The sequence below is a fragment of the Fukomys damarensis genome, unplaced genomic scaffold (genome assembly GCF_012274545.1).
Source record: "Fukomys damarensis isolate Sample0158 unplaced genomic scaffold, DMR_v1.0_HiC HiC_scaffold_37, whole genome shotgun sequence".
Taxonomy (NCBI): Eukaryota; Metazoa; Chordata; class Mammalia; order Rodentia; family Bathyergidae; genus Fukomys; species Fukomys damarensis.
Genome location: NW_022900949.1, coordinates 38,082,784 through 38,097,357, shown reverse-complemented (window position 1 = coordinate 38,097,357; position 14,574 = coordinate 38,082,784). Strand labels below are relative to the sequence as shown.

The following is a 14,574-nucleotide window of genomic DNA, read 5'->3' as shown; positions in this document are numbered from 1 at the left end:
GATAATGTTATCCATTGAACTACAGATATGAATTACTGGAATTTTGCTAAATTATTTGTCCTCTTCCCGATGTAAGTCTTTGTCTAGAATTTTATGACAATATATTCTCCCAGAAGTCTTCTAAAGTAGTCATCCTTCCCCAGGATGCTCTCAACTGTATTTAACTCCTCTCAGGAACAAAAAAATCCTGCAACCACGTCTCTGTTCTCTTTCCCTTCCCAGCCCTAAAAGGATTAAACCCATAGTCTCCTTGATGTTAAGCATGGTGCTATGCCCTGACCTGTCCAGTGAGTGAGCTGACTCATCCCTGTGTGTCCTGCACAGAGGAATTTAAGAGCTGGTATATGATTCTCCATGCCCCCTCTTTGCCACAACCATCCTCAAAGTCTTGTCTTGAGATAGCAGCAGCAAATAATGAGGCCAGCAGAGACTACAAAGCACAAAGCCCTCCTGCCTACCTGTTCTGGACTGGTAGCAGGATGGAGAGATGAGCTTTTGTTTCTTTACGCCACTGAGATTTAGCATTATTTCTTACTGTAGTATGTGCTACTTTTTCCTCTTCCTCTAATAAACAGCTCTCATGCCTCACTCTTCTAAATTCCAGCTCTCTGTTCTCAAGCACTGGTTCTCAGTCCTAGCCATACATAAGAAATTGGTTTTGGAGCTTTTGAAACATCCTGATGTCCAGCCTCAACCCCAAACAAATCAAAGCAGAATTTCCTTAAGTGGAAACTGGCATTTGATGTTTTTAAACACGGAGGCAGTTCTGCCGTGCCACAGTGTCAAGCACCACTGTTGTAATAATGGGCAGAGGGGAAGCTCCGTCAGTCTCCAGAAGTTGCTGAGCTTCCAGTTATGAGGACTTGTCATAGGGCAGAAACAAGGCCCAAAGATCACAATACATTTTTTGCTGTTAACAGCTATTCCTGTTTGTACGGACTTTGAAGTGGCTCAGTTTCCTCTACGAATGAGAGACTGGCTCAAAAATATCCTCATGCAGCTTTATGAACCTAATCCTAAACATGCTGGGTATCTAAACGAGAAGCAGAGAAGTAAGGTAAGTTATCCACGGCCTATGTGTCTGTCTACGGGGCCTGAGGAAACAGAGCGGCGGGGGCCATCCACCTCTGGACAGTGACAGAAGCCCACTCTGCCTCTGCCCAAGGATTAAAACCCTTGCAGTGGCCACCCTTTGCGCCACAAGACTTGGGACCCTGTCTAACTGTCCCATTCCTTCCCAAAGGCAGTGGCCGGAATGAGGGCTCCTTATATCACACCTAGAGCAAGCTGTTGTTAAGCTAAGTTAATACAAAATCAGAATTTGTATAGTTAGGTCTTGTGTTAGCCAGCTTTCTTGTTACTGTAACCAGTATCTGAGATGATAAAACTCAAAAAGAGTAAAGGTTTGTTACAGTTCACACTTTTGATCATTCTGTCCCTGATCCAGCGCCTCCATCGTGCGGGCCTTGCTGAGGCAACAGTCATGGCAGGCTGCTGTGAAGGAGTCAGCTGTTTGCCTCTCAGTGAGGCGGGAAGGAAGGAAGGGGAGGGGCCAGCTATGAGGAGTTACCTACCCCATGGGACTGAAAGATTTCCAACTCAGCTTGTCCACCTCCCACCCACTTCCAGGAGTGGGCCCCCAACCCAAAGCCTGGCCTTAAACACAGGGGCCTTGGGGGCGCTCCAGATCCAAACATGTTTTAAATCTGAGATTTTTTTTCCCCTCACAGACAAGATTTAGATGTATGATACAAAGGAAACCTATTTCTCATAATGTCAATAATATATTAAGGCTAAAAGTGTGGAATGAGGCTTACATTAGGAGCATAGGAAGCTCACTGCTGGTAATGCGGAGGGAAGTCGTCCAATGGGTGGGTGGGACAGGCTGGAGGTTCTGTGTAATTGCTTCCAATTGCTCAGTAAAGAGGCAATTACCCAAGGTAAGAGCTTCCTGTGCATTGCTTATGGGTAATCGCTGTCCTCCCTCTTTAATACATCAACATAGACAGCCTTGAGCACACTAAGTTTGAAACAGAGGAATTTCACGGGCTCATCCTGAAAATTTCAGTAGCAGATCAGGCTACATGGGGACTGAGCAGACGCTGGTTGGATCACACAGACGGTTAAGGTTGGAGTGCACACTTGGGGAAGGAGCAGGATTTTTCACTAACTAATCAAGAATATTGCCTAAATCAGTTCATCTTTTTTCATTACAACCTTCGCAAGTTTAAAAAATAAATGTGATGAACTTGGTTAAAAGAGAAGATTTTTTTTTTAAAGGTTTGAATTGTTTTGAAAACCACTAGTTTCTTCCATCAGCTTTATTCTATAAGACTGTAATGTTGATTAGAAGACATTTAGGACATTTAGGTCCTGGACAGGTTTTCCTCTCTCACATTTTTGCTGTCTTTTCAAGTACAGCTTAACGAGTGGCAATTCTGTTACCTCGTCTGATGATATTCTGACAATCTTGTCCCTTCTTTAATCCCAGGTCAAGAAAATCTACCTGGATGAGAAGAGACTCTTGGCTGGGGACCATCCCATTGAACTTCTCTTAAGGGACTTTAAGAAAAACTACCATATGTATGTGTATCCTGTACACTGGCAGTTTAATGAACTTGACCGGCATCCTATGGACAGGTAAAAACTCTTTACCTCCCCATTACCAAGTCACTCTATAATATGATGATATCTATGCAAAGGAGAAGTTAAAATAAAATTAGGAAGATTCCAAGTTCCATTTTAGAACAATGAGATGCAAATAATCATAGTTAGGAGTCTAAAAACAAAATTTTGAAAACAACAGAATATGGCTATGCCATACCTCCCAATTTTATATATTAAGATCCAGCTTCCCATAGAGACTCTTTCAACCTTCTCATTCTTGATTCTAAATTTATGATACTCTGATGGCCAAACTGTGGTAGGTGCCTACATCAGGAACAATCTCACCAGTGTGTAAGAGTCCGGTTGTACAAGCATGATCGCTGGGTGTACATCTACAGATTTAGGGGAGAGGGAGGACAGTTTCCAGTGGAGACAGAAACCAGGGGAACTGACATCTCAAAAACTATCGGTCTTACCCACAAACTTACCCACATTTAGTTTTTACTCTATGTACTATATGTCTAGCATACACAGCACTTTGGGGAAGGGAAGTGTTCTGGATGACCCTGACATACAAATCTTCATTCACAAACTACTCTGGTAACAAACAGGCTGGTATTTTTACTTCACTGCAGGGTGTTGACACATTCTGAGCTTGCTCCTCTGCGTGCTTCTCTGGTACCCATGGAACACTGCATAACCCGCTTCTTTGAAGAATGTGACCCCAACAAGGACAAGCACATCACCTTGAAGGAGTGGGGCCACTGCTTTGGAATTAAAGAAGGTAAATTCCTCATCAGCCAAAGGACAGCAGTGTTTTCTTTCGCAAATAAACCCTGAGCCCTGCCAGCCTAAGTGCATAGTCCTGTGTGTTCCAGGAGATACCTAGAGGTGCTGAGGTGGCAGTGTCCCCAACAGGACTGCCCTGTGCACAGGCTGTCAGTGCAAGGTCACTCTGATTCCAGAGGGCAAGGGGGAATATGCAGTGACAGTTCAGCAGCCAGATAAGCAATATGAATCCAGAGAGCTGTGCCAAGTCTCAGAAGGCTCTGTATGCTTCCTCACTTTATATCCCTCTTCAACCTGAGTAGTAAAACTTTTAAAAATTATACATGAAGTGTTGGGGATTTAGCGCAGTGGTTCCACTGCCTGCCTCACAAGCGCAAGGTCCAGAGTTCAATCCCTGGTACCACACACACACACACACAAAAAAAAAATCACACATGAAGATAAAACAGCAAGCCTGCATCTGAAAATTCAAGATGTCAGAAGACACCTTAGAAGTCATTACCAACCCACTAAAGATGGGATCTTACACAAGTTGTACTCATGTACTAATCCTTAATCCAAAAACAGACCCATGGCTGCATCTTCAGTAATTAGGGTGGGTGTGGAGGTATGGAGATTAGGTAGTTCTTTTTTCTTGTAACAGAAGAATTTAAATTCAGACATGGATTATGCTGGGTTATGCCATGATCTACTTCCTTTTCTTTTCCTAAGTTTGAGTTGAATTTCATGAGAAAGTTTTCAATAATCAAGTTATGAAGTGTTTAAAAACAAGCTTTGAAACTGTTTACAGAATATAAGTAATAATGAACATCAAAATGTTAAAGCAGAGAGAAGTTTTATGTCTAACCCTAGCCAATCAGCATAGTAAAGCAAGTTTTCACCAAAGGTCAGAATTTCCCAAGAAGAGATAACCTATGTGAATTTCACTTTAAAAAGTCTTCGTGCCAATGTACAGTGTCTTGAAATCAGAGAAAAAACTGAGAGGATGAGAACATATTTGTTCATAAATAGGTCAGAAAAAATGGTTAGTCCTTTTCCTCTAAAATATTATTCTGTAAAATGAACATAACTGTAATAATGTCTATTTTTTAAGCACTTGGTTTGGTGTATCAGCTGTCCATGCTGCATAACAAATTACTCCAAATTTAGCAGCTTGAAATTTCCCTCATAGTCTCAAGGGTCAGAAATCTCAGAATAGCTCACTGGATGGTTCTGGCTAGAGAGAGAGCGAAAAAGACTGAAGCCCATTCTATTAATTCTGCCATATTGTAATGGTCACACTGGAGGTGGGGGATCATTGAAGACCATCTCAGAGGCTGGATCTTGTCAGCACTGATGTGAAATTAATAAGCTATTAAGGTACAGACACACAAATAATATTAATTTCTTTTCTAGCATCTATTCTTTAAGTAGAGTACTTATTAAAAATTCAAGTCTGGCCCTAAAAAAGGCTAAAACTGTCTTTCCCAGCTCCCCTATTAAAATGACAACGAGTACCAAGGACAGCTGCCCCACACCCTACCCCATGCTATCATCAAAAAAGGGAACTTAAGTGGAATGGGACATTTCTACCTATGCCCTTTTACAAGACGTGTAATTTTATTTTATTTTATACAAGTTCTCACTATGTCGTTCAGGCTGTCCTTAACTCACTCTCTAGTCCAGGCTGGCCATGAACTCGCAGTGATCCTCTCCTTGCCTCAGCTTCCCAAGAACTGAGATCACAGGCAGACGTCACCACACCTGGCAGAATGTGTAATTTCAAAGGGCCGAAAAAAGGCCAATTTGAATGAAGGCTTATTTAAGGAAACCAGTTGCTCTTGGCCATTCCTTTTGCAAAACTGCTGGCAGCTCATCAGCCTGTGAGCTCAGTGAGCTCTGTGCTGGATGTTGTCTGGGAGGAGCAGGAAGGACTTACAGATCACTGCCTTGCAAAGCTGCTAATGATCTTGTTTGTGCCCTGTGGTTTGGCTGTCTTTAGGTTATTTTGAAGAAAGGAAAGAATTAATACATAATAAACCAATAACACAGATATTAAATACTCAGAATAAGTAAACAAGTTGTCCCCTTGGGATACAGCTGGGGAAATTAAAAAAATTAAAAATCATCAGATTCCCTGCCTTGGAGCTGAGAAATCTATGAAGGAGATACCAGTGTTTTCCCGGGTGCAAACGGTCCAGGATCTGAACCAGAAGTGTTCAGATACTTCAGCGGTCTCATTCACTAGCTACGTGCAGTAGGCATGCTGCTTAACCTCAGTGAGTCTCTCCTCTTTACCTACAATAATGAGGCTCGCTAGACTGACTGGGGGCCTATGAGGGTATTGGCATCAATTCTTTTTTTTTTTTTTTTTTTTTTTTGGTACCAGGCTCTAATTCAGGACCTTGCACTTGTGAGGCAGGCGTGGTGCCACTAAGCTAAATCCCTGACCCGTCCATATTAATCTTTAAAAAAAAAAAAAAAAAAAAAAAACTTTCAACTGAGACTACTAGGGTAAGTGAGTCAGATCACACAAGGCTTACTGAGCTATTCAGAGACACTATCTAAAGAGCGCTGAGGAACTATCAAAGGCGTCTTTGCTGAAGACCGACTTCTCTGGTCCCATAATGGAGAGGCCAGAGAACAGCTCAGAAGTTACTGTGAAAAAATCCAGGCAAGAGTGGAAAAGAACTTGAACAGGGGAATGACCAGGGGCAGACAGAGATGTAACAGAGATATTTAAATACAAGCAACTGAAAGTATAAAGTATACAGTACATAGAAAATAGGAAGGCAAGGTTCTATGGGGAATGTGGGATGGGAACATCAGACAGTTGACAGATGGAGAGAGAAGTATCATGTGGGTCTGCATTTCAAGACAAGAGTTTTGGAAACAAAATGTTTATCTTGGAATTGGGAACATACAGAAAGTAATGCACACAAAGGAAGGGAACTGATTCTCCCAAAGAGAACTTACATGAGAAAGGGTCTAGAGCGGAGCACCCAGGAACAGCAGCAGCTAGACAATGGACACGCGAGGAAGGAGTGTACTAAGGGAATGGGGAGCCTCTGCAGAAGTGAAGGAGACAACCAGGAGAGTCTCGTGCCAAAGGAGGTTTCAAAGAGGGGAGAGAGAATGCCAGTGCCAAATGCTGCTGGAATGCCAAGGAGGACGGGAGGATGACAGTGCTCTCCAGATGTGGAAACAAGACACTAGTCTTTGCTAAGAGCAGTTTTGGTGGAGTGGTCAGGATAGAAACCAGGTTCTATAGGCTGAGAAAGAATGGAAGACGGGAAAGGACAAAGGGAACGCTTGAAGGCAGGAAAGAGCAAGGGTTGCAAGAAGCATTTTTTTTAGAATAAAGAGGCTTGAGCAGTTGATGTATTCATTCGTTCATCCACTCACCTGGTCACTCAACGTCCACTTTACTGATGGTTTACAATAGGCACTGTTCTAGAGGCCAGACTTACAGTATTTATTTTTTTAACATTTTATTGGTACATTTTAGGTAAACAGTACAGTTACATTCATCATTGGGATCCTGTACCTTTACATGACAGGTCTTGGTTCTCATTTTTTCCCCATTCCCCTAGCCTCCCTTTCCCCCTCCAACCTTCCCTATTTACAAAGACTTTCTTTCCATTTTTTTCTTTTCTCTTATTTTTTCTCTTCCCTTTTTCCCTTTCCCCTACCCCTCCCATTTTCCCAATACCTTTAGACCTTTTCTTCTTATTACAAAATATCAATTATACATTTTTGACATTTACACTTTTAGTTTACCACACCAGAGAAACTATATGGTATTTATACATGTGTGTCCTATTCATTTCACTTAAGAGTATCAGACTTACCAAGGGGAAGGGTCTAGTCAAACAGGAAAAGTGAAGAATATGGGGGTGGGGTTAGAAAGAGAATCCTGAGGTCAGAAGCAATCTTCAGCACAGGTAGAGGAATCAGCCTTAGGTCAACAGGACAGCTCAGAAACAGCCCCAAAAGTATGTGTTCAAATATAAACTTATAAGTAACGAGGCACCTCTCTCTTGAGGGACTGTGTACTTCAAGTTTTGCCTAATAAGCTCTTGTCCCTCAAAAAAAATTGTAAGTAATGAAACGAGTATGCCCATTTTAATAATGAAGTCAGTACTCAAAAGAAATATATCAAAGTCCATAATCTTTCCTCTGTATTGATTAGATAATTATACTGGGCAGGAAAATTACCTGCTACCTAGACAGAGTAGTTGTTTAGTATGCTTCAAATTAATCTTCAGTAAATATTTGTTTAACAGTTATTGACCAAACACAATCCAAGTACATTTGGGTGAGCTGTGCTGTAAGAAGTGGTCTAACATTCCCTACAGGATGTTGTCATCTTCCATAGAATGGCAGCAAGTTCTTCTACAAGTTACTCAATTGGAAGCTTAATTGAATTAGCACTATACTTTTCCTTTTTCTGTTGTATTTTAGCTGCCCTTATATAAGCATATTTGGCTGGGCTTTCTCTTAACCTGTCCTTCCTGTCTGCGGATCTCAACCTTGCACCAGCAGTACCTGCAAGGATGTCTGTATGTCTGCATGACACTGGTCCATCCCTGGAGATTCTACTTCCAGAAGCCATGGATAAGGCCCAAGAATATGTATTTTTTAAAGATCATGAGTAATGCCGATGCTCTACTAGGGTTGTCAGTCACCACTGTACCGCTGTATTAGGTTTCTCTGATCCTCCAGTTCTAACACTGTTTGTTCATGCAATCACTTCTTTGACATTCTAAAAGTATATTTTGTTTTGTTTTGTTTTTTTACAGAAGACATAGATGAAAATCTCCTGTTTTGAATTAAGATTTGAAAGAACTCAAACTTTCAAGCATCTTCCTCAGTTCTAACCACTTCTGAAATATATACAACTATGACACTGGTAGATTTATATATAGCAAAATGTTTGCATGTACGAGAAGAAAATTAGATGGTAACAATATATAGGTACCAAGCATTAACATTAACTTAGGAGATAAATCTTTTAACTCAACATATACAAGACTGTACACTGTTTGTGAACAGCAATTTAACTCATAGTAATTTCACTCTCTGTATCAGTTTTTAAGATAACTACTAATTATAAAACTTGAAAAACTAGTTCATGTCATCTATAGCATCATTCACACCTGATGAGAAAATGTAATATTGCTGTTTTGTGATTAATATCTATTATCAGTATCTTAATATTCTAATAAAGTCCATAAAAATCCAAATGTCTATTCATTTATTGTCATTTATTTAAATAAATTAATTTAAACAAACCTTGGTGAGAGATCAAAATAGGGCTCACAGTTCATACAGAATTACCATGATGCTTCCTGGACCTCACTACTGTTTAAAGAAAGTGAAGGTGGCCAGAGAAACGCAGGAGACATCTCTTCATACCTGCTCATGAATCTTGTCTGTCATTATATAAATTTAAACAAAAAATGAATTCAAGGGCCTTTTAACCAAATTCAATTTAAAATGCAGATGATTATCCTTGGCTTGATCCAACTAGTTCCAGCTTTTGTGCAGTTCTTTGTGTTCACTGAAAAGTAATAAACTACAAAATTTCTATACATTTCATTCTTTGAAAATAAAAGCACTGTAAGGTGAAATAGGCAGGTGGAGAACAACAAGGTGTCACAATGGCCAATGTGGTGAGAAATAAGCATTACTGCTACATACTGATGGTCAAAAATGTACTGTAGAAAACTTGTGTTTGATTCAAGATCTTTCTTAGTAACTATGACAGTGAAAGGCGGGTCACAAAAATACAAATGGCATCAAATTGAGTTTCTAAGCTCTGCAGCAAAGCAATTAAAAAACAAAACAAAACAAAACAAAAAAAGCCTTATCCACTTCATTTCACTTATGTAAAACAGTTTTTCAAAAAACATATTTTCCTATTAGAGGTTTTCAATCCAATTATCACTGATTAGTTTATCTCTTAGCTCCTTAAGTCTTTTGCTCTTAATGCTAACATTAATTCAATAATTAAGTTCAATTTGATTAATCAAAATTAATTTTTAATTTTTTCCAACTACAGAAATAGTTTTAGAAATATTTGATATTTTATATTATGTACTTGAAAAGAGTTTAACACAAGTTTTAGAAATTAATTTTCAGGAATTAAGAAATTAGAAATTAAGCTTCTGTAATCAGAAACCATGATTGGAGCCATTAAACTTAAATTACTTTTACCCTCAAACTTTAAAATGTTCTAGAATAAGGAAAAGTGATTTTAATGCTAAGATGTGAACTAAATTCTCACTACAAAATTATTTTAAAATAATTTGCATTTAATGAAAGGAAAATATTTAATAACAGAAATTTTCAAACTTCAAATTTCTCTATCATTTTTATCCCTGTATGACATATTATGGGCGCACTTCAATATTCTTGGTGGTTATAATTTAATTATTAGTTGGTTGGGATAAAGAACTACTCTGACCTCAACCGAGGAGACGAAATTATTATTTTAGTAATCCGGATTTAAGACTATCTCTGTGTAACTGAAATTCTTCAGAAGTTGGAATTCCCAGTCTGAAACCAAAGCTAGGCTCAAGGGTAGATCTAGTTCCTCTCTGAACTGTATGACTCATCTTGCCCATGACCATGAAGGCATTAGTTACATGGCTTAAATAGCAGATGGGCTCAGAGATCCTGAGACAGCGCTCTGCTTCCTGAATGTGTTGCTCCAAGGGCCTTTTGAAGCAAAGGTAATTAAATATATAAATATCTTAACAAGGATGTGATAAAATTGTTTTTCTCCGAAAATCAAATTCCAGAGTACAGTGCTTCAGGTTGATATTTTCAAGGTAAGTTAATTTGAATTAAGTATGATTTTTTTTTAAATGTAAAATGTTTACTTTCAGAACCAACCAGCCAGTAAAGAACATACTGAGTTGCTCTACTGAATTTACTCATATCACGCTTATCCTCTACCAACCCATTATGCTTTGCATGATCTCCTTTCTCCTTTTCAAGAAGCTGTAATTGCCGACAGCAGCATCCAGGTTGTATGTAGTCTCAAGGAGACACAAGCTCCAAGTGGATGTTTTTAATGTATTACATAAAAATTACCCCCTCATTTAAGCTAGTGATGATCAATCCCAATAAACACTGAGCAACATTAAATATTTGTGTATAGAGATAACAAACTTAAATAACATCAAGGGCCAAAGAGATACAGGCTGAACTGTAAGGTTATAAAGAAGAGTTGGATGAAGTAGAAAATATTATGAATAAAAGAGTGCAGATCTTTTCTAAAGTGTTTTAAAGCCCTCTTTTAGGCTTACAAAATCTGAATCTGGAAGGAGGATTCAGCTTGATCTCTATTGAATATCTCTACTCAAAAATCTAGTAACAGCCGGGGATTTAGCTCAGTGGTTCCACCGCCTGCCTTTCAAGCACAAGGACTTGAGTTCGATCCCCGGTACCAAAAAAAAAAATCTAGTTACAATGGAAGTTAAGACTGAGCAGAAAACTGGAAGTGATCTCCTGACCTTTAATTCTTGGCTCTCTTCAAAATGAAATGTCTCATCTTGGCTGGCCTTCTGAGTGCTGTCTGTGCCCTGCCTATCCCTGTGAGTATTCCCTCCTTGGTGGCCAGCTCAATTTTACATTTGGAGTCTTTGGAGTGCTGGCCTAGAAAGTATTTCCTCTATCTTTTCATTTCATGCAAAGAAGAAAGTGGAGTCCAAGAAAGTCATGGGATCAGGAGTTAATTCTTCATCAGTTCAAAACTCTGTGCAGCACAAATCCCAGCTCCATGAGCACTTTGCTATCTGCACAACCTTAGGCAAGGGGCTAACTGATCACTTCTCTGTCTATACTGCAGAGTGGAATGGACATGATAGAAATGCATCTCAAGTTCGTTAAGTCTTAACTTATACACAGGAAGCTCTCAGCAAACTTAGCAATATACAACAGGTATTCGGCAGTGGCCCCAACTTAAATTGTGTTTGAATTGAGTTTCATTTATAACACCCTTTCCCTAAACCAGCTCAGGTTTTCTTAAAATCCTCTGTAGAAATGCTCTGACTAAAGGAGTAACTACTTCCTTTTAGATTTGATTTTACAAAAAGGAATGTTTAAAACTAACTACATTGGTTATTAGTGAGGCAGGTAGCAGAACCACTGGGCTAAATCCCTGGCCATTAGTTATTGGTGAATGTAAAAAGAATATTTATCCCAGAGTTATACTTGAGTCCAGTACAAAGATAAATCCTACAAGGATTACATATAGTTAAGTCTTTAAAAGTCCAAATTTTAAAAACGAGATTTGAATAACAAGTTATATTCACATATCATACCCCTGGATACCAAACCTAATTTGCTTTTTGGAACTACAATCCTTTGTCCCAAAGTTGACAAGTTCTGTTTGGTTTTATTGTTTCCAATACTGGGAGTCAAGCCCAGGGCCTCACACATGCTAGGCAAGCACTCTACCACTTACACTCCCAGCCCTGACAAGTATTATCAATTGTCTAGAACTCTAGACAACTCAGGCGGTCCTTTCTCTATGCTCTTGAAAATGATGCAGTATATTTCCTTAATTCTCCTATTGGCGTTTTGATACTTTAAGTATCTCTGAAATTGAGATGTGTCCAACAATATCATGTAATACAGTTCTGTGTCAGTTTAACAGGATCATTTTTCTTTTTTAGTGACATATGAAATAATGATGCATTTTACAATGAGGGCAACTCAGCATATATGAAAGATAGTAATCCTAAAGCACCATTAATTTCACCTTTGTAGACCTTTTGCCATTTATGGTTTCGAATCCATATAAATTAGATCTACAAATCCAATCTGTACTTATTGCAGTCTAAATATGTATGGAATCAACTAGGCAAAAAACAGTCTCCTCTGCATATTTTGTAACCAAAGTGCTTTGGAAGGAGTGATCTTTCAAAAGTTGTGTTTGGGGATACAAAATTTAAGTTTACACTCCCATACTCCCTTCATTTTGAACTTACAAAGTCTAAAAACTAAAATGAGAGCATTTAATGCAATATGTAATTGATCTTAAGAAATGTAAATAAGAGCATTCTTTTGGCTATAAGTTTAAGGTTAAAAAGTAATTCGTGTTCTAAATAATAAGACAAAATAAATTCAACTTCTCCGTATTAGATATTCAGCTGCTTTTTATTTGAGAGGTGAAGCCACTACACTAGCAGGCACAATGCTCAATACAGGCTTGTTAGCTATTCTCATTTAAAACTAAATCTCTCTAATGGATAATATATTGATTGCCCTATGCTGTTTGACCTTGTTGTCATTATTATTTTTACAAGCTTGACCAATCTGAAGGAAGTTCCAGTGCACAGGTAAACTTCTAGTTGCAATTTCAAATCACATTATTTTTAAAATTTTTACAATTGTCTGAAATCACTAACATCACACGTTCTTTTTAGAGATTTAACTTTTACCCAGCACAAGTACCACCAGTTTTTCCTCCAATTCTATTTCCCCAGCCTCCACAACCACCCCTGGTAAGTATGGATAGGCTCGGGGAATCTCAAATATATTAGTTTGATGATAGTTATGAAATTTCAAAAATTTTTCTACAAAAATATGAAGTGGTAAGAAGTCACCAGGCATCAACTACTCCTATTCCTCTTCCTTTGTAGAATGCAGAGATTAACAAATTTCCCTTCAAATCTTCAGCAACCTCTGCCGGTGTCTCTCTACACTTGCCCAAAAAGGTATTTATGCTGAACTGATTATTTCAACTATGATAAGCCCACTTTTCATAGAAAGAACACTACCCTTTCCATAGCCCCCTTTCTGTTATTAAATTGCATTCCTGGTTTCTTTTCACTAAAAAGTTTTCCCTAGGTTTCTATAACTTTTTCTCAAAGTCAAGCAATAAAACTATTTGTTCTTCTTGATGGAAACTCTCCAATCCCTCCAAATAACTGGAATTTTATAACATTTCTTCAGGAAAGCCCAGAAGAGCACTAACTACATGAGTTTACTTTAAATATGACTCTTTAGTAGGTAGGTAGTCAGAGAACATTCTCAGCTGAGTTATCTACTACTTGACAGGATCAAGAGTGAGAGCTAGAAATATAAAAGGCCTAAGTTTATGATGTGATGAGGAAGATAGATTCACAAATGAAAAACACCATGTAGTGTGATAAGTGCTTCTGGATGCAAATACAAAGCAAGGTTAAGCTGTGAGTCAAAGAATCCAAAAAGGAGACCGTACCTACCTGAGTCAGGTCACAAAGGGTGAGGAGTCGGTAGACGCTTCTGGGCAGGACACAGATCTGAGAAGCACAGGGCAGCGGGGGCGCAGAATAACCCATACAATGGGGCTGCATTAAATTTGGGGCATTAAAAATGGGGCCACATTAAATTTGGACAGTAAGAAATGATGGTTTGAAAGGACCACACACATTTTAAAATAGCACCTTGCCTAATATGTCTGATCCTCCAAACACTTTAAAAATACAAACATTACTTTGCATAATTTCATATATAAATGTAATAAACACTTTCTATATATTTAATTTCAAACTATTTCTCTCATCTATAATTAGGCTTTGGAAATTTGTCACTAAATTCTTCATGGAACATTTCTTTAATTTTTTCACATGTCAAGCACTAGCAGCTTGATTTCTAAATACATTTATAATCGACTGTTAATTATTTTGGTTCAAATCAGGCATTGTTTCTCCTTTCTGAAAGTCAGATTTGTTTTAAATTGAAGAAAAATCCTAAAGTTTTGGTTTGTAAATAGGAATTCTCATTAACATCTTCCTTTGTGTGTGTGTGTGTGTGTGTGTGTGTGTGTGTGTGTGTGTGTATGTGAATGTGTGCATGTAGTAAAAAATTTATTCCCAGCTGGGCATAGTGGCACATAACTGTAGTCCCAGCAATCGGGAGGCTGAGGCAGGAGGATCGCCATGAGTTTGAGGCCAGCCTGGGCTATATAGTGAGTTCCAGCCAGCTTGAACTACTTAGCGAGGCACTGCCTCAAAACAAATATTTATTCCCAAATGGCTCAATACTAAAGAACAGAATTATATTGTCTAGGATATCGAAAGATTAGAGAAAAATTACTATCAATAGATACTTAAAATATAATGATAAAACTATAGTTTACCATCCTGGCCTGTCAGCATCTTATATTAAAAAGGATGCAAGTCTATGAAGCAAGCAAAATCA

The 14,574-nt window shown here is 38.5% G+C and overlaps 1 protein-coding gene across 3 annotated transcripts in view; it reads left to right on the top strand.

The window, feature by feature from the left end:
* Positions 1–8,398, top strand: part of Sparcl1 (SPARC like 1) — a 34,192-nt gene extending 25,794 nt beyond the window's left edge. For 2 of the 3 annotated variants that reach the window (XM_010606736.3, XM_010606734.3), the window contains 4 exons: positions 921–1,057; positions 2,492–2,640; positions 3,243–3,391; positions 8,178–8,398. In XM_010606736.3, the coding sequence (XP_010605038.1) occupies positions 921–1,057; positions 2,492–2,640; positions 3,243–3,391; positions 8,178–8,206 (464 nt within the window). In that variant the 3' untranslated portion in view covers positions 8,207–8,398. Of the gene's footprint in view, positions 1–920; positions 1,058–2,491; positions 2,641–3,242; positions 3,392–7,839; positions 8,124–8,177 lie in introns of those variants that run through there. The other variant, XM_010606735.3, reaches the window with a different exon arrangement.
* The last annotated feature ends 6,176 nt before the right edge of the window (positions 8,399–14,574 follow it).